Source organism: Erythrolamprus reginae, chromosome 8 (genome assembly GCF_031021105.1).
Source record: "Erythrolamprus reginae isolate rEryReg1 chromosome 8, rEryReg1.hap1, whole genome shotgun sequence".
NCBI lineage: Eukaryota > Metazoa > Chordata > Lepidosauria > Squamata > Dipsadidae > Erythrolamprus > Erythrolamprus reginae.
In genome coordinates this window covers 20,780,929-20,800,544 of record NC_091957.1, presented here as the reverse complement: position 1 = coordinate 20,800,544, position 19,616 = coordinate 20,780,929, and the positions used below count along the sequence as shown (strand labels likewise).

The 19,616-nt window shown below is 42.6% G+C and overlaps 1 protein-coding gene across 1 annotated transcript in view; it reads right to left on the bottom strand.

Annotated features, from left to right (window-relative positions):
* Positions 1 to 1,032: 1,032 nt before the first annotated feature.
* Positions 1,033 to 19,616, bottom strand: part of ACAP3 (ArfGAP with coiled-coil, ankyrin repeat and PH domains 3) — a 136,036-nt gene continuing 117,452 nt past the window's right edge. The window contains exon 26 of the mRNA XM_070759208.1: positions 1,033 to 3,424. Coding sequence (XP_070615309.1) covers positions 3,318 to 3,424 — 107 coding nt within the window. The 3' untranslated portion in view covers positions 1,033 to 3,317. The remainder of the gene's footprint in view (positions 3,425 to 19,616) is intronic.

Here is a 19,616-nt window from a genome sequence, read left to right as displayed (position 1 = left end):
CTTAATTCCAGGTTGCTTGTCTCCTTGGTTAGTTTCTGACTATTGGAAACATTGACAATGGTTGCCGTTTCCGTGTGTGTGTATATGTGTGTGATCACATCGCCATTTTCAACCTTTCCAGCTGGATTTCTGACCATTAAGTCCAAGCAGGTGGGATTTGCTTAATGACACTTAGCAATTCGCTATACAATCATAGTAATTCGCTTAACAATCACAGCAAAAAAAGTCACACAATTGGACACAAGTCTTTTAACAACCATCTTATATGGCAACATATGTCTGTCATAGTGTGCATTTCTAGGCACCGGGATTTTTTTAAAGCATCAGAAATGTTTGCTCTTAGAAGCCTGCAATTAATCCTTCCCTAACATAAAATTTCGTAGTATTACTAAGAAAGCAGAAATAAACTGGTACCTCTACTTACGAACTTAATTCCTTCCATGATCAGGTTCTTAAGTAGAAAGGTTTGTAAGAAGGAGCAATTTTTCCCATAGGAATCAATGTAAAAGCAAATAATGTGTGCAGGGAGGGTGGAGGCCTGTTTCCTCCCAGGAGTTTCCTAGAGAGGCCTCACGGAGGCTTCTCCCCGCCTTTTCCGGCCCTGTTTCCTCCCAGATTCCTAGACAGGCTCCATGGAGGATCCTCCCTGCCTTTTCCGATTACAGTTTCCTCTCAGGATATTCCTAGAGAGGCCTCATGGAGGCTTCTCCCCGCCTTTTCTGGCCCTGTTTCGGAGGGTCGGGTTTGTAAGTGGAAAATGGTTCTTGAGCAGAGGTAAAAAAATCTTGGAACACCCGATTCTTATCTAGAAAAGTTTGTAAGTAGAGGCATTTGTAGGTAGAGGTACCACTGTATAAACATTTCAAAGGAAAATATTTTGGCTTCTTACCAAAAAAGAAGAAGAAGTAGCCACTTGGCTTCCAGGCCATAAAACTGTTCCCAATAAATTTTATCCTATGAAATATAGCATGACTTAATTCCTCACCCTATTTAAAAGAGGTCCAAACCAGAAAAATTACAAGGAAACTATAGTTGGTTTACTGGAAGAAAAATATCTCCCAAGTTTATTTATACTTTTGTAAATAAGACATTGCTGTCCATCTCTCCCACTCTCTCTCTCTCTCCCCCCCCCCAACAAGATTTTACAAATACATATATTTTGCTTGGCGATATATTACATTTTAACATATTAAACAAGGACTTCTATACACACTAAAAAAAATTAAACACTGACATGAAGAAGTCTGTACCAGTACAAACTCTTCCCTATAATCTTGTTTTTAAAAAAACATCAACACAAAACCATGAAAACAATACAAGTTTTATAAAAATAACACTTCCCATCAATTCTCATTGTTTAAAAAAAGAGAGAGAGAGAAGGAAGAAATGATATTATCAAGACACTGCTCAAAAAAATAAAAAAAACACTTAAACAACAGAATATAACTATGTAAATCAAACTTCTGTGAAATCAAACTGTCCACTTAGGAAGCAACACTCATGACCAATCAATTCCACATGTCAGCACATTCATCTTTGTACAGAACAAAGTATTCAATGAGAATATTTCATTCATTCAGGTCTAGGATGTGTTCTTTGACTGTTCCCTTTAATTTTTTGAGCAGTATATTTTAGCAAGCAGCGGCATGTCGATGGGTACAATTACTAGATTATGGCTAAGAGCCGGGCCAGCCGTCTCCCCAGAATAAGGCTGTATCAAGTGTTCTGGTGCATAATTGAAATTCAAATCCTCATAATCAAACTTCAGTTTTCACCAGAGGGGTTCCATTTTACCAAGCAAGATGAATTAAGTTTCTGTAAAACACACTGCCTTAATGTTTCCAGTTTTGAAAAAGACAGAAACTTGGTAATGACAGGAATATCTCTGGGACTCAGCTTTTGAGTTCTGCATCCACCAATATTTTCTTTCAACCGTTCACCCCCATCCATTCAAAAAGAGAAGGAAGGGAGGAAAAATGAATTGGAAATAAGGAAGGACAGATGAGGAAGGAAAGGAAGGAAGAGATGGACGAAGGAAGGAAGGAAGGAAGGAAGGAAGGAAGGAAGGAAGGAAGGAAGGAAGGAAGGAAGGAAGGAAGGGAAATCAATTGGAAATAAGAGTGGGAAGAGAGGGAGGGAGGAAGGAAGGGAAGGAAGGACCCCAAAGTATCTGAAATAGACTTCGTGCTAATCCATCATGCAGCTGCCCTTGGAATAGGCCCCATCAAACTGTGTTTCCTTTAATAAGCTGCAGTTGAACCATGGTTTTGAACCCTTGATGAGCCAATATTAGTAATACATGGGAATAAACAATAGTGGGCAGCAGAGGGTGTGCGCAGATGTGTGGCTCTGGTAGGAAATACCAGGATGTGTACACAGCCGCGTGCCCAGGGGTGGGCTACTGCCCAGACAGGGGTGGGAACACAGTGGGGTAGCAAAAATGGAGCCCCACCCCGGAGTGCCCAATTTGCAAGGAAAGATGTTGAAAGAAAATGCAGGGCGTCCTGTATAAGCCACGGCCACAGTGTGGTAGTAAAAATTTTGGTAGTCCTTCACTGTGCGCCCCTGACGTGCCCCTGTGTGAGTGCGAGATTTTGGTAATTTTCACCAATTTTTTGCTTCGGCGCATGCGCGGAACCAAAAATATTGGCAAAAATCACCGAAATCTCACATTCACGCATGTCCTCCCACGAGATTTGGCTTTCGGCACATACGCCGAAGCCAAATCTTGTACCGACAGGTGTGTGTGTGACCGATAGGCACATGTGCGCCCATCACGGCCTACAAGCAAGCTCCGGTAGTAGGCAAGTCAAGCGGCTCATCCCTGGGAATAAATCTTCTGTATCTGACCCTATCAGGCAGCCATTATGGGCCTTGCTTGTCTTATGTTTGCAAATGGCGGCCGACTGCCAGCAGCCGGCAAAGAAGACTCCCCGGCCAGCGAGGAGGAACGTTGTAGAAAAACCTCTTTTTGTGGATCCATTTCTGTGGCTAATCATTTCGGCAGGTGTATTTTTACAAGGCCGTTGTCGAAAAACCTCTTTTTGTGGATCCATTTCTGCGGCTAATCATTCCGGCAGGTGTATTTTTGCAAGGCCACATCACATTGTTTCAGAAAGTTTGGGGAACAAAAATTCCTTGTGGGGAGATCTGTTGAAACTGGCATCCGTTTTAGAGGATGGGTAGAGATGTGGTATCTCACTCTTCACACGTTGTCCCTCCTTGTTTTTGTGGTTCTTGTTCTTTTTGTCACACAGGACCCCTTCATCTCTCGGTTGGAGGTCAACCCTCCGAAGCAGACATCCAAAGGCGAAAGCTTATCGGTAAGAAGGATGGAAGTGGAGGCTGCGCCGATTGAGTTTTTCGGGATTGTTGGATGCCATGTGAGAAAAATCCCGGAAGATGTCAAGGTAGGTGGCATCTCCTGCGAGAGAAAGAAAAACACAACATAGTTGTGTGTTGGCAGCTCTGTGTTAGCAAAAACTTCAGAAGAGAAGGATTTAGGGGTAGTGATTTCTGACAGTCTCAAAATGGGTGAACAGTGCGGTCAAGCGGTAGGGAAAGCGAGTAGAATGCTTGGCTGCATAGCTAGAGGTATAACAAGCAGGAAGAGGGAGATTGTGATCCCGCTGTATAGAGCGCTGGTGAGACCCCATTTGGAATACTGTGTCCAGTTCTGGAGACCTCACCTACAAAAAGAGATTGATCAAATTGAACAGGTCCAAAGATGGGCTACATAAATGGTGGAAGGTCTGAAGCATAAAACTTAGCAGGAAAGACTTTCCTGAACTCAAATCTGTATAGTCTGGAGGACAGAATGGAAAGGGGGGACTTGATCGAAACATTTAAATATGTTAAAGGGTTAAATAAGGTTCAGGAGGGAAGTGTTTTTAATGGGAAAGCGAACACAAGAACAAGGGGGCACAATCTGAGGTTAGTTGAGGGAAAGATCAGAAGCAACATGAAAAAAAATATTATTTGACTGAAAGAGTAGTAGATGCTTGGAACCAACTTCCAGCAGACGTGGTTGGTAAATCCACAATAACTGAATGTAAACATGCCTGGGATAAACATAGATCCATCCTAAGATAAAATACAGGAAATAGTATAACAGCAGACTGGTGGGATTTCAGACAAGGTTGCTTCTCCTCTTGGCAAATACAACATTGCGGTTAAGTTCGGTTTCTTGGGAGAAGAAGGGGGAAGAGAGGGGATGTCTGAGAATGCTGGCCATGTTCACACCACCCCATTAAGCCATGATTTAGTCCGGAAATCACATTGATTGGGTTCGTGCCACGTGCCAAGTTTGTAAACAGTAGCTTGTAAATCTCTCTGGCTGTGGATATGGTTATCTACCTAGCACTAATGCAATCAGTACTAATTGATTTCTTGATGGGCCCATCACACAAACCACATGGGTGGTAAAATAGGAGAAAAGCTCTTGGCACGGCACATTAATTTTCTGTTTCGGGGTATCCACAGAGCCCAACCATTCTCAGGTGGCAAAGGCAGAAATTACGGGCAGTAGAAAAGCTTGTTTTCCTCAAACTTGATAGTAATAGGCACATGCAAATTATCTTGAAGGGCAAGACCCCAAATATCGTGTATTGTAGAAACACACAAAGCCTGCAGTCATTTCCCGAACGAACTATCCAGGGAAAATCTCCAGGAATCCTAACCTCTGTTCTTGGCTCCCGTTTCCTTTTGAATTGTGATCAAAAAGATGTTTCAAGCATTAAATCCCAAATTGTAGAATCTAAACTGTATTTCTCATAGCATTCTGTGGCAGGGTTCGTTTCTCCCACGCTCCCATCCAAGTTTTTGAAATCTCAAGATTTTTTATCAGTGATGGTAATGTCTACAATATGCAAACATTTGCAAAAAAAAAAGGAAAACAAACTTTGATAAAAGTTTTTTCTGGGCCATCTGTTGCTGGCGTATTACTCTTGGAACGCACTAGCAAAAAACAACAACACTTGCATACACAACAGCTTGTTACAATCATCCAGATGATTACAACAACCCTAATTTGGTATACAACTTGGAAATGGAAACTAAGCAGGAAGTCTTAAGAAATTGATTTCCATCTGGAAACAAGATCAAATGATTTGGAACGCCCAACGTCTCAGAAGAATTTTTGGAAAACTGGAAAGCCTCCAAAAAATACATATATCCACTGCTCAAAAAAATAAAGGGAACACTCAAATAACACATCCTAAATCTGAATGAATGAAATATTCTCATGGAATACTTTGTTCTGTACAAAGTTGAATGTGCACAACAGCATGTGAAATTGATAGTTAATCCGTGTTGCTTCCTAAGAGGACAGTTTGATTTCACAGAAATTTGTTTGACTTGGAATTATATTATGTTGTTTAAGTGTTCCCTTTATTTTTTGAGCAACATACATACATTCATACATACATACATACATACATACATACATACATACATACATACATACATACATACATAAAAACAGAGAAGATTGACGGCAGAAAAAGACCCCATGGTCCAGCTAGTCTGCGCTTATACTATACTGCTCAAAAAAATAAAGGGAACACTTAAACAACACAATATAACTCCAAGTAAATCAAACGTCTTTGAAATCAAACTGTCCACTTAGGAAGCAACACTGATTGACAGTCAATTTCATATGTTGTCAGCACATTCAACAAAGTATTCAATGAGAATATTTCATTCATTCAGATCTAGGGTGTGTTCTTTGAGTGTTACCTTTATTTTTTTGAGCAGTGTATTTCCTGTATTTTATCTTAGGATGGATATATGTTTATCCCAAGCCTGTTTAAATTCAGTGACTGTGGATTGACCAACCATGGCTGCTGGAAGTTTGTTCCAAGTATCTACTACTCTTTTAGTCAAATAATATTTTCACACGTTGCTTCTGATCTTTCTCCCAACTAACCTCAGATTGTGCCCCCAAGTTCTTATGTTCACTTTTTATTAAAAAAAAACTTCTCTCCTGAACCTTTTATATATATATATATGTATCAAATGTTTTTTTGGCTGAAATTTTAAAATTTCAGCTAAAATTTTAAAATTTCAGCTAAAATTTTAAAATTTCAGCTAAAAAAACATTTGATATATACAGAATATAGTTGTCGACTATGAATACATTAACTGCCTTGAAATGGTCCTGGGTTGGGCCTAGAGGCAAAAAGGAGCTGTGACGTTCCTTCAATATACCAGGGTGATCCGACATAAAAAAACCACACACACACATATATAAGAGGTGTGAATTCTTCATCTTTCTTTATGTCCACATCATTCCCCACGAAAGGATCATAGTTTCTACATCACCTATTTTCAGCTGGCAGTTTGGCGCAGCAGCAGCGCGTTGTTGGGAAATTGACCGAATTGACCAGGCCTAATGTGATGAGGTGGAGTGAAAAGAAAAGCAAATCTAATGGATTGCCACTTTGGGGAGTTTTTAAAAGCAGCCAGGAACTACCACCCCAGAAGGAAATAGGGCAGTTGCAGTTTATGCAGCAAGGAGATTAAATCGGCGGAAAGAGATAATGAAGAGGAGAGAGAGATCCTTAGAAACATAGAAGATTGACAGCAGAAAAAGACCTCCTGGTCTATCTAGTCTGCCCTTATACTATTTCCTGTATTTTATCAGGATGGATTTATGTTTATCCCAGGCATGTTTAAATTCAGCTACTGTGGATTTCCCAAACACGTCTGCTGGAAGTTTGTTCCAAGCATCTACGACTCTTTCAGTCAAATAATATTTTTTCACGTTGCTTCTGATCTTTCCCCCAACTAACCTCAGATGGTGCCCCCTTGTTCTTGGGTTCACTTTCCTATTAAAAACACTTCTCTCCTGAACCTTATTTAACCCTTTAATATATCTAAATGTTTCGATCGTGTCCCCCCTTTCCCTTCTGTCCTCCAGACTAGACAGATGGAGTTCATGAAGTCTTTCCTGATCAGTTTTATGCTTAAGACCTTCCACCATTTTTGTAGCCCGTCTTTGGACCCGTTCAATGTTATCAATAGTTTTTTCTAAGTGAGGTCTCCAGAAGTGTTCCAAATGTGGTCTCGCCAGTGCTCTCTACAGCGGGATCACAACCTCCCTCTTCCTGCTTGTTATACCTCTAGCTATGCAGCCAAGCATTCTACTTGCTTGGCTGCATCCTTCTATTAAAATGTTAGGCAGGGTGCAGAGAAAGCCAAGTTGATCTCTTTTTCTTTGCTTTCCACCCAAGTGGTCAGCAGGAAGCTTTGGATAATTGAAAATCCTCCTCCTCCATAAGTCTGACTCGAGGAATGGCCAACGATCCTTTGAACTTAAATCTTTACACCCACACACCCAGGGAGCATGAGTGGAGAAAATGCCTCCTGTTATTTTCAAATTAACAACAGTAGGAGCTTCAGTTCCCACCTACGTCGAAGACGTTACGGAGATGTCTTTGCCACTATTCAATAGGCCAGTGATGGCGAACCTATGGCACAAGTGCCACAGGTGGCACATGGAGCCATATCTGCTGGCACGCAAGCTGTTATCCTAGCTCAGCTCCAACATGCATGTGTGTGCCGACCAGCTGATTTTTAGCTCACACAGAGGCTCTGGGAGGGCGTTTTTGGCTTCCAGAGAGCCTCCAGGGGGACAGGGGGAGGCGTTTTTACCCTCCCTCCGCTCCACGGAATATTTGAAGCCTGGGGAGGGCGAATCATGAGCCTATTGGGCCCACCAGAAATTGGGAAACAGGCCATTTCTGGCCTCCAGGAATTGGGGGGAGCTGTTTTTGCACTCCCCAGGGATTGAATGATAGTCGTGGGCACTCGAGCGTGCACAATAGCATGCATGCACTCTTTTGGCACCCGAAGAAAAAAAAGGTTCCCCATCAATGCAATGGCATTGCAGTCCTTTCCACATTATTATCACCAGGGGGCGGTACCGAAGTTACTTCCATTTGCTGTGATCTGGTTGAGCAAAAAAAGGAGACCAAGGCCAAAAATCTTAATCCTAACATTAATAAGGGTCAGGCATTTAAAAAGTGGGGTCTTTACTCACCCTCGTTTGGCCGCTTGTTCTTTTTAAAGAACTACACTACTCAAAAAAATAAAGGGAACACTCAAAAGAACACATCCTAGATCTGAATGAATGAAATATCCTCATGGAATACTTTGTTCTGTACAAAGTTGAATGTGCTGACAACAAAATGAAATTGACTGTCAATCAGTGTTGCCTCCTAAGTGGACAATTTGATTTCACAGAAGTTTTATTTACTTGGAGTTATATTGTGTTGTTTAAGTGTACCCTTTCTTTTTTTGAGCAGTATATTTAGATAGATGGATAGATAAATAGATGGATGGATAGGTAGGTAGGTAGAAAGATAGATAGATAGATAGATAGATAGATAGATAGATAGATAGATAGATAGATAGATAGATAGATAGATAGATGGCATGTTAATATTGATTGTTTCCTAATTGCTTATTTGTACCCTATGACAATCATTAAGTGTTGTGGCTCATGATTCTTGATAAATGTGTATATTTCTTTATGTACACTGAGAGTATATGCAGCAAAGACAAATTCCTTGTGTGTCCAATCACATTTGGTCAATAAAGAATTCTATTCTATTCTATTTTCTATATTCTATTCTACACTGCTCAAAAAAATAAAGGGAACACTTAAACAACAGAATATAACTCCAAGTAAATGAAACTTCTGTGAAATCAAACTGTCCACAGAAGTTTGATTTACTTGGAGTTATATTCTGTTGTTTAAGTGTTCCCTTTATTTTTTATTTTTTTGAGCAGTGTATTTTCCCCCAGCGGCATTTTTTTTAAGGCCCTCTTATAAAGCGGCTTCCCTTATCCCAGTAGCTATCGGCAGGAGGATTTTTTTTTTGGCCTGTATTGTTAATCTGTCTTATCTCCTGGGGAAGCCGGCACAATGAAAGGGCAGGGGAGGCGTTTGAATTACAGCCCTCATCCTATTCCCCAGCTGATTCCTTGGAGGATATACCTGGCATGCACTTCTCTGGTGGCACGTCGAAGCCAACGGCCCAATCTTTTGACCTAGTGTCTTTCTTTTATTTGCACAAAGCAGCCATAAACTACCTGTGGTGGAACGATGGCCAGGTGGGATGCGCCTTGGGTCATACAGTAGTCCATGCTTGGATTTTCGGGAGATAACAGTTCCCCAAAAGACTTAAGAATTTTGCCATTGGGAGGTTTTTCTTGGCTGCCCACTCTAGCCAGTACCCCAGGCCTCGTACCCACCTCCCCCCAGTCGAGAAGCACTGGTTTCTAACCTTGTTTAGCTTCCAAGTCCAACCAAGATGAATTCTGGACATTTTGCTTAGAATCAGGGGATCGGCAAAGTTGGCTCTTCTATGACGTATGGACTTCAACTCCCAGAATTCCTGAGCTGTTCATGCTAGCTCGGGAATTTTGGGAGTTGAAGTCCACATGTGGTAGAAGAGCCAACTTTGCCTATCCTTGGCTTAGGTAACCTTAAAAGCAGTACAGGCTGCTGTCCCCACGGAAGGGGAACACAATGGGGCTAGTAAATATTTATTGAATATTTAATAGTTATTTTATTGTCCTTCTCTAGTACCTTAGTATGATCCTTAATTACTTTTATTGTCCTTCTCTAGTACCTTAGTATGATCCTTAATTACTTTTAAAATAAGAATTAAATACACTGCTCAAAAAAATAAAGGGAACGCTTGAACAACACAATATAACTCCAAGTCAATCAAACGTCTTTGAAATCAAACTGTCCACTTAGGAAGCAACACTGATTGACAATCCATTTCACATGCTGTTGTGCACATTCAACTTTGTACAGAACAAAGTATTCAATGAGAATATTTCATTCATTCAGATCTAGGATGTGTTCTTTGAGTGTTCCCTTCGTTTTTTTTGAGCAGTATAGTATGTTTTTACCCATAAACGCTTTAATCATTTTAATCATTATCATTATCTAAACCTTTATAGCAATGAAAGAAAATCGAGCTACTTGCCTAACCTGTTATCCTACTGAACCTTGTGGGTTCAGTACAAAACCTTAAAATGTGACTGTGCTCCTCAACAAATAATGCCGCCTATCATTTGTCTTTTGTGTGGCTCTTCAAATAATGTAATTTAATCCACTGAAAAAAGAGTCCAAGCACCTATTTGAAAACTTTATCTTGGTCGGGAAGCCACTCCCGCCCAGTCACATGACCTTTAAGCCACTCCCCCGGTCACATGATTGTCAAGCTACTCCCACCTGGTCACATGGCCAGCAAGTCACACCCACAAAGTAAGCTATGCCCACAGCTGGGATAGGAGGAGACTTAACAACTCTGCTTGGCAGCTTCCCAGAAAACTGGTGGCATTCTATTATTATTATTATTTAGATTTGTGTGCCGCCCTTCTGCAATATTCAGAAATAAGTTTCCCAGTTAAGCAAAGTTTCCAGCTGCGAGTTAGGTGGACCCTCTTCCATCGAAATTAAAGCAAATAATAATTGCTGGAGAAATCAATTAGAAGTGGACCGCCTAAAATCATTTCTGGTGGGGTGCTTTTAATAATTCCACGAAGATCCGAGCTTCCCCCTGCTTCCATCACTAAGGACCGTTCACATCACATCTAACGCCAATCTTGGAAGGGGGTGTTTTTATTTATTTTATTATTTAATTTTATTTAATCCCCCCCTCCCCAAAGCTTGAGTGTTAATATGCAGGTGTGAAGCGGGGAGGGGGGGGAGGAAAGAAGTGAGAGAGATCGCCGAATAAAGACCAAGATGCAAGAAGAAGAGGAGATAAAAGCGTTTACTCTAGATTTTTATTAACAGTGTTTCAAGAGACAATAGAAGGAAGAAGAGGAAGGAAGTAAGACATCAGAGCATCGGAATAAATTTTTTTTTTGCTCTCCCCCTGCGCCCCCTCCCACCGCACGCTTCCCACCCTGGCTTAATTTTTTTTCTCTGTAGGTGCCAAACTTTTCTTTCCTTGTTGTTGTTTTTTTTAAAAAAAACCCATACAAAGGTAAACAACGTACAGAGAATTCAAGTTCAGCAGACAGACCAGTAAGGGCAAAATAAGGGGGGGGGGAAGGAAGATAGGAAGTTCTAAGAGGTCGGGGGGGGCTTCCGTTTCATTTCCCCCACCCTGCTGACAAGAAAGAGGAAGAAAATTTAAAAAAATAAAAAAAAATTCGAAAAGGAACCGGTATGAACAAAGGCTGTCCTCAAAGCAAAGCCTAAAGAGATAGGAGGAAGGGATGATTAAGATGCAGGAATATACAGTGGTACCTCTACTTACGAACTTCATTCATTTTGTGATCAGGTTCTTAGGTAGAAAAGTTTGTAAGAAGAAGCAATTTTTCCCATAGGAATCAATATAAAAGCAAATAATGCCTGCGATTGGGGAAACCACAGGGAGGGTGGAGGCCCTGTTTCCTCCCAAGAGATTCCTAGAGAGGCCCCACGGAGGATTCTCCCCGCCTTTTCCGGCCTGTTTCCTCCCAGGAGATTCCTAGAGAGGCCCCACAGAGGCTTCTCCCTGCCTTTTCCGGTTACAGTTTCAGAGACTTGGGTTTGTAAGTGGAAAATGATTTTTGAGAAGAGGCAAAAAAATCTTGAACACCCAGTTCTTATCTAGAAAAGTTCGTAAGTAGAGGCGTTTGTAGGTAGAGGTACCACTGTATTTTACAGTTTCTCAAATCCACCCTTTCCCAGAACTTAAAAAACTTAAAAGAGCCGTACATCTGGTTGTTTTCTGTGCATCCAGCTGAAACAGGTGGCTACTTTCAGGGCGCAAAGATGAAAAGCTGGGTTATTCCCACTAAACTGCTATTTTTCTCCTGAGCTACGAGGTTTATTCCCAACTATCTCCCCTGGTATCAAAGACGGGGAAGGGCCTTCTCTGTGGTGGCTCCGGCTCTCAGGAACCAGCTGCTCCTGGAGATCCGTACCCTCCCCACCCTACCGGCCTTCCGCACAGTTGTAAAGGCCTGGCTGGCTGTTGACCGAAGGAGATACCATCGAGATCCAGCCATGAGAGATATTGAGATATGTATGGCTTTTACTAGGGTTTTGTAATTTATTTTTAAAATCATTATTTTTAAATATTGTTTTTATTTGTCACAAGCCGCCCGGAGTCCTTGAGGAGTTGGGTGGCATATGAATTAGATTAATAAATAAATTAGATTAATAAGACAGCAAAGAGTCATCATCAAGCAATTCGGCAGAATATATATCATTCGTAGCTCGAGAGGAGAAAAAAAAAGCAAGAATACTACCACTCAACAATACATCGCCCTCCCCTTTTTATTTAATTCGGTGCTGTTGAAATAGGAAGTATGGGACCCGCTGGGCTCGGGAAAGGGCCGGGATTCAATATGGAGTTCTGGCTTTTATAATACAAAAATGTCTTCCTTTTCTAATATAAAAAAATAAATATGTGTTTTTTTCCCCTTGAGGTGAGGATGCCCAGCGTTGTGGAAAACATCCAGGGGTTCAGGTTTAAACCCAATGAGGTCCCAATAGGGTTTGCTGTTCTGTACTGGTTAGAGTTTCTGAATTTCGGCCATTAAGGTGGACTTCAACTCCCAGAATTCCCCCAGCCAGTCAGCCAGCCACAGCTGGAGAATTCTGGGACCACCTGTCTTAAAAAATGGCTGAGGTTGAGAAACGCTGGGTTAAGGCACAGGACAATGGGTAGGAAGCAGTGATGGCCTGCTACCGAAACGGTAAGGTGCTCCGTCCCGGTAGCGATTTTGGGGATGCGTAGGCAGCTGCGCACATGCGCCCCTGCGGTGAGATTTCGCTTCTGAACAGAGAAATCTTGTGTGAGGACGGACGCGAGAGCGAAATTTCAGTGACTTTCGCTGATGTTTTTGCTTCCATGCATACACAGAAGGAAACTATTGGTCAAAATTCACCAAAATCTTTAAATATTTATTATTTGTCAATCTAATTCATGTGCCCTATGTGAGATTTCACCTCTGCGCATGCATAGCAAGAGAAATATTGTGTGATGATGGTAGCATGAGCAAGAGGGGTTTTTTGGCTTCTGAACATGCGCGGAAACAAAAACTTTGGCAAAAGTTGCAGAAAACTCGCTCTCGTTCGCAGAAGCAAAATATCGGTGAAAATTCACCAAAATCTTTAAATCTTTATTTATTATTTATTAATCTAATTCACGTGCCCCTGCGTGAGGTTTCACCTCTGCACATGCGTAGCAAGAGAAATATTGTGTGAAGATGGTTGCATGAACGAGATTTTGGTGGGTTTTGCTGATTTTTTTCTTCTGCGCATGCGCGGAAACAAAAACTTTGGCAAAAGTTGCCGAAAACTTGCTCTCGTTCACAGAAGCAAAATATCGGAGAAAACCACCACCCAGCCCTCTGCATAAGGAAGCTAAGCGGAAAACCAGGAATCAGGCGTGTCGAACCCGAGGAGAGGAAGGATCTAAATCTAATGAAGAAATCCCTAAAAGGTCTTAGCGTTTAGGTTACAACCTTGAGACGCGGAAAGTGAAAAGGCGCTAGGCCTGACTCAACGCGTCTCCTTCCTCTGCTTTGGGATGGGGAAAATAGATTACAGCACTTTCCATTTCTCCGGCAGGCAATTCCTGGTTTTCTCCAGGGAGGGAAAGGATTTTTCCCAGGTTGCGTCACTACGGATGTTGGGAGCCAGGTGTACAAATCCCAAATGGGAAAGCGTTCTGTCTCCCTTCTCCTTTCTTTTCCACCTTGGAAAATTCCCGCATTCTTAGCTGTCGGTTCCTGCCCCCTGGTGGATACAGCTGTGTACTGCAGGAAGGGAAAGTCACATCGAGCAATTGAGAGGAGTGGGGAATTTATTTATTTTTTAACCCAGTTAGGAGATTTAATCCATCGACTCACCCAGCTGAACAGAAGATCCGCAACCCTTTGGGCATTTGGACATTTCCCTGTAGAGAAAAAATTCCCTAATTTTTTAATCGGGTCATCTTTCCAAACGGAACAGGGCTTCACAAAACATCTGCTCCGTGCAGACCTAGGATTGTGGCATGTGAGGAGGCAGTTTTATGGGTACCCCAAATTCCTATGGAAACAGCACTCGGCTTATTCCCAAGTTTTTAAATTTCTACGTGTTGTTTTCTTATTGATTCCTTTGCACGGCTGCAGTTTTGTCTCCAACTTACATCACACCCACCTGTCCCAGTGGACAATGCAACACAACCACTAGCCACTTGAGCAATGCGTACACATTTCGGCATGGCTCCAATCCTATTTTAAATTTCAAAGGATGAAAACCAACCCAGCAGATATTCGGAAACTGTAGCGATGCATTTCATCCCTGGTACTCCAAGACTTTTTTATACCAAAGCCAAAGAAAAGTTTCAATAAAATATATATATATATATATATCTTCTCTCCTCTGCTTACATACATACATACATGCCTGTGTGTAGAGGAGAGAAAGAATGAAACCAATTGGCTGATTATTATTTCTTTTGGTAAAAGGTACGTTCCCTAGCAACTGTACAAAAGGAAAAAAAATAATTCCTGACATTAAATACACCATAAAGGATACTGAAAGCGAGGTGGGCAGAAGAAAATAAATAAAAATACTTGCAATGGTCCACCCACGCATCTTTAGTAATAAATTAAATATTTAACAATGTCACCCATTTTTAAAAGACGGCACATAACTCATAATAAAAAGAACATTAAAAATCCTTTTTCTTTTTAAAAAAAGAGAGAACCCAATACTGTTAAATAGGAAAAAAGTGCACAAAGTCAATTTTATACATTGCATCTAGAGAAAGTACATCTTAAATACATAAATCGCCATTGTGTCAGAAGGGCAAAGACCAATTCCTGCCCTTAGGATAAAATGAAGAGCCCGGAGGTGGGCATCCATAATGGGACGCTCGTGCCATTTCTGATCTCGTTCGCCTTTCTAAACACGGGCCGTTTCTTGCCAACCTCAAAACTGAAGAAATGTGTTCCACCCCGAGACAACCACAGCACAGTTTCATAACACCGTGGACATTTCCATTTCTGGAGGACCTCAAATTGGTTTTGATCCCTTTTCCTGTACGTGGGTGCAATCAACTCCGAAAGAGAGTTTGCCAGACGAACGGGAGTAAGACCAGAATTGGACGCGGGTGAAATATCAGGGCTGCTGGCCGCAAAGAATTGCCTCCTCCAAGAACCATTTTGAGAGATTGGGCGAGAAGGAACATCTGGTTGTGTAGAACTTTCAAACAAGATTGGAAGGATCGGTTTTGGACAATGAAATGATTTGAGAAAAAGAAGAACGGCGTCACTAGGAATGTACGTCCTTCTTAACTGATGGGCAACTAGTCCCCTCTTCGCTGGTTGGCCTAAAACATCAAGGACATCTCTCCTTGTTGGTCATCTCTCGTTTGCGATCTTTTAATAATACCTGGCAACAGCTGTTTAATAATCCTGAGGCATTATTACATTTGCTTGGAAGCATAGGGGAAATGCTTTTTTTTTCACCCAGAATGGACCTCTGGTTAAAAAAAACAATAAACCCCTCATCTTCCTTTCAATTTCCTGAGCAGACGACAAGACGGTCAGTCGTTGAGAAATGGTACAATTCCACTTTCTTTGCATCTCAACCTCTGGATTTATTTTGTTTGGCTTGCTGGTCTGGCCATCATGGTTTGCAAGGCTGTCCGTTTCTGTTTCCTGATTGCAGCACTTTCAAGGTGTAATCGTGGTTTCCCGTTTGCTTGAACCATGGATCCCGCACTGCTTCTCACCATCCCCAAAATTCAAGTGGTCAATTTCAACATTTTTGTTTCTAATTTTTTTTTGGGAATCTCCCAAAGGCACTGGGACAGCCTAACCCAGGTGAGAAATATAACCCCCCCCTTAAAAAAAAATTACATCTAAGGGTTACTTCTACAGCAGGATGATTGGGCATAAAGAATACGTCTTGAATATTCCCTCTGGGTTCTACGTATTTGGCTGGAATGGAACAGAATCTAACCTTGTCATAGACCAGAAGATCTCGAATGACTTTGGAATCGGAATAATAAGAATCGAGAGAGAGAGAGCGGAAATAAACAGCGGGCAATGGGAGAAACCAAGAATTCGTGAGCAAAGTATCAAAATCAGCAAAAAAGCTCAGAGGGAAGACTGAACTAATAACATGCTCGTGAGGAATGTTTCTGTTTTCTCCAACGATTGGTCAAATTTTGATGATGCTCGAAAGAAAAATCCATGCCACCCCATGAAAAAAAAACCCAACTGGAAAAAGCATTAGAAGCGATGAAATTTCTTGCATACTCTAAGCCAGTGATGGAGAACCTATGGCACGGGTGCCAGAGGTGGCACGCCGAGCTATATCTGCCCTAGTTGAGCTCCAATATGCATGTGTGTCCTAAGCAGCTGATTTTGAGCTCACATAGAGGCTCTGGAGGGCATTTTTGGCTTCCAGAGAGCCTCCGGGAGGATGGGAGAAGGAGTTTTTACCCTCCCCAGCTCCAGGGAAGCCTTTGAAGCTTGGGGAGGGCGAAACACAAGTTTACTGGGGCCACCAGAAGTTGGGAAATGGGACGTTTCTGGCCTCCAGAGGGCCTCCGAGAGGTGGGGAGGCTGTTTTTGCCCTCCCCAGGCATTGAATTATGGGCATGGGCACTCCCGCATGTGCAATAGCGTATACCCACGCTCTTTCGGCACCCGAGGGAAAAAAGGTCCACCATCCATTCACAAGCTAAGCCTAACCGAACCTCACAGGATGAGGCTTGATAATGGGGAGGGGGGAAAGGGTTAGGGTCTCCTACACTCCCTGAGCAGAAAAAAAAATGGAATGCAAATGGCATCTGACTTCCTGCTTTTACAAAAATATATCAAGGGTAAAGTTGTACGTCAAGAAGAAGGCGTAAGGTCTGGACGTCCCTATTCTAATATGCCAGCGACTCTACTATAAAAACTAGTTATCTGGAGAAGGGGTGCAAATGTGAATTGGAAGCCCAGCTCGAGACAAGACTGCGGAGCCTAACAGAGTTGACCACAGATGGTGAGAATAACTCCTCTTTGACGCAGCAACTCCTTTTGACGCACCGTCTCAACCGCACAAAACGACCTCCGAGTGTGGAGAGAGAGAGAGCTAGGCTGACGACGTACATAATCCAGGTTGACTACAATCTGATAAAGTTGTGTGAAGGAGGCGACGGCCATAACCCAAATGGGGATGATCAAGTCAGAGGTTGCAAGACAACGTAGGACAAGAGGACAGCTGGATGGCCCCTGAATTGGCCAAAGGATGTTTGGCGGAAGATGGAAGGGAGCGAAAGTCAACAAGGTAGCTCGGAGCGAGCATGCGAGGTGAAGCCAAGCTGGATTACAGTCCAGAGAATCTACTCTAGGGAGCAGTAGATCCTCCGTCCTTCAAGGAACCTGATCCCCAAATCTTAGCCTCATGTTTGGAACGACTCAACCTTCTGGAATATCCGTTTGCCAACTGGGAGGGCCCAACAACCTCTTGCTCACTAACTGCTCCTGTTCTTACTTTTCTTCCACACCCCTGTTCCTCCTAGGAGTAAGAAGCAAGAACAGAGTCCTTGAGTGCCCTAAAAGCTGCTCAGGGAGAACTTTTTTTTTTTTAAAAAAAAGGAAATTCCACTCCCAACTACTGTGGGAGCCTTTTTCCTATACTTCCCACCAGTGACAGGTTGCCCATCACCAGTGCTACTGGTGCGCTCCCAGCAACGGGTATGGGCGAGTCCACCGTGCGAATGCGTGCATGCCAGCGTGAGATTTGGCTTCTACGCATGGGCAGGAAGCGAAATCTGGGGCAAGGAAGCTTGCGCGAGATTTCGCCAATTTCTGACGATTTCTTGGCTTCCGAGCATGCGCAGAAGCAAAAAAAAATAAATTGCCAAAAATCGGCAAAATTTCACGCGAGCATCCTCGCACGATATTTCACTTCCTATGTGTGCGCATGTGTTCTGTTTTTCAAAACAGGGATTGTGGATTGGTCCATGCGTGCAGCAGCCTACTACTGTCTCCTTTGCTCTAACACCGCCATCAAATTCCAGCAGGAAATCTGATGGAAGAATCCCGAGAATCCGCCCGGATTTAACCCTGACTCAAAGCCACGACTGACTTCACCCATTGGTGCAAGACTGTGTCGCTCCCAAATTGCATGAATTGAATCAGCCTGCCTCTATGGTTTGAAAAGGAGAATCTGTAATGATTTGACGCCGCGGAACGTGGTGGGAGATCCCAAGCCATCGTTGCCGGTTTTCCATCACTCTGAGAAACTTCCCTCTTTTTTTTCTTTCTTCCCAGCCTTCTTTCTTCCTCTTCTTCCTCCCAAGTATCACCGAACCAATATGGCTGCTTTGGCGTCGACACCCCACCCTCAAGAGAAAAACTGCCTATACTTTTCTAACTCTAAAGTAAAAATCTGTCTTTGTTCCCACCCTTCTTTCTTTCTCTCCTCCCAAGTACCACCTGAACAAGACCGCCTTAAAAAAAACCCAGAGCGGGTTTCCGAGAATAACCATTTTCTGTTCTACCCCAAAAAAAAGCAAAACCCCCACCCCATAATAAAATAAGTAGTGCCCCCCCACACCCTCCATAACCTGAATTCTGGAAATTCTGTGAGCCCTCTGCAATCATGCATTGGTGAGAAGGGGAATCACAGCCTTTGTTAAGAGTGCACATGCAAAAAATAATAATTATAATTAAAAAAGGACTTATTTCTGAATTTCCCCATTTCCCAAGAGATTTGATCAAGGGAATTCAGTTATTTAGGTATATCAAAAACCTCCCACCCTCCCACCCCCCCAGGTTTGATCTAGCTATCTAGTTATATGTTGCTTTAAGAAGTGGGAAGAGAGAGATCTGCTATGGTGCTCCCTAGCTGTGGTTGTGTTTTCTTTTCTTTTTTTAACAAAAAAATGGGGGTAGGGAAGAAAGAAAGAGAAAAGGGGAAACCCATCGCCGGCAACGAGTTCATTCTTCCAAACCTCGCCACTTTTGGAAGCCGAGGGTGAAGACAGGGCGCAAAAGGTTGCAAGGACAAAGACAGAGGAATTCTTCCAAGAATACGTTGGCCATGTTTTTGTCTCCTGGCTGGAGGCTCTTAAAGTCGGTTTTCCAACACGCCAAGTGCGTAGACAAGTCTAAAAAAAAGACCCGTGGTCTGTATTTCCCTCCTCCATATCATTTTTCCCTCCAGGATGCAGAAAGAAAATTCAAAGACGGAGAAAACCAGCGCATCGGGGAAGAAAGAGATGGCCCAGATACTCTAATTTTCTACGCGCAGGGATATTTTTTTCTTTCATCCCTTTATTTATTTTAGTACGGAGGAGTGTTATACGGTGAGATAGTCCTTGGAAACTAGTTGATTGCCTCTAGCAGAAATAGTCCAAAACCAGATGCCTGATGGGTTTATTCCTCTGTCTTTCATGGGTGAGAATTGCTCTGCGGATTGGGCCAAGAAGTATCCGACGAAGGCCCAGGTCAAGCATCCCAGGAGTTCAAAGCACCTATTCTGAATTTTCCAGGTGATGGAGAAGGAAGAGGAACCCTCCGTGATGGACCATCTGGGTCACTGGCTTCAGGAAGGCCAGCCAACCGTATTGCATGCACCAGGTTTTCTTCTCACCAATCCA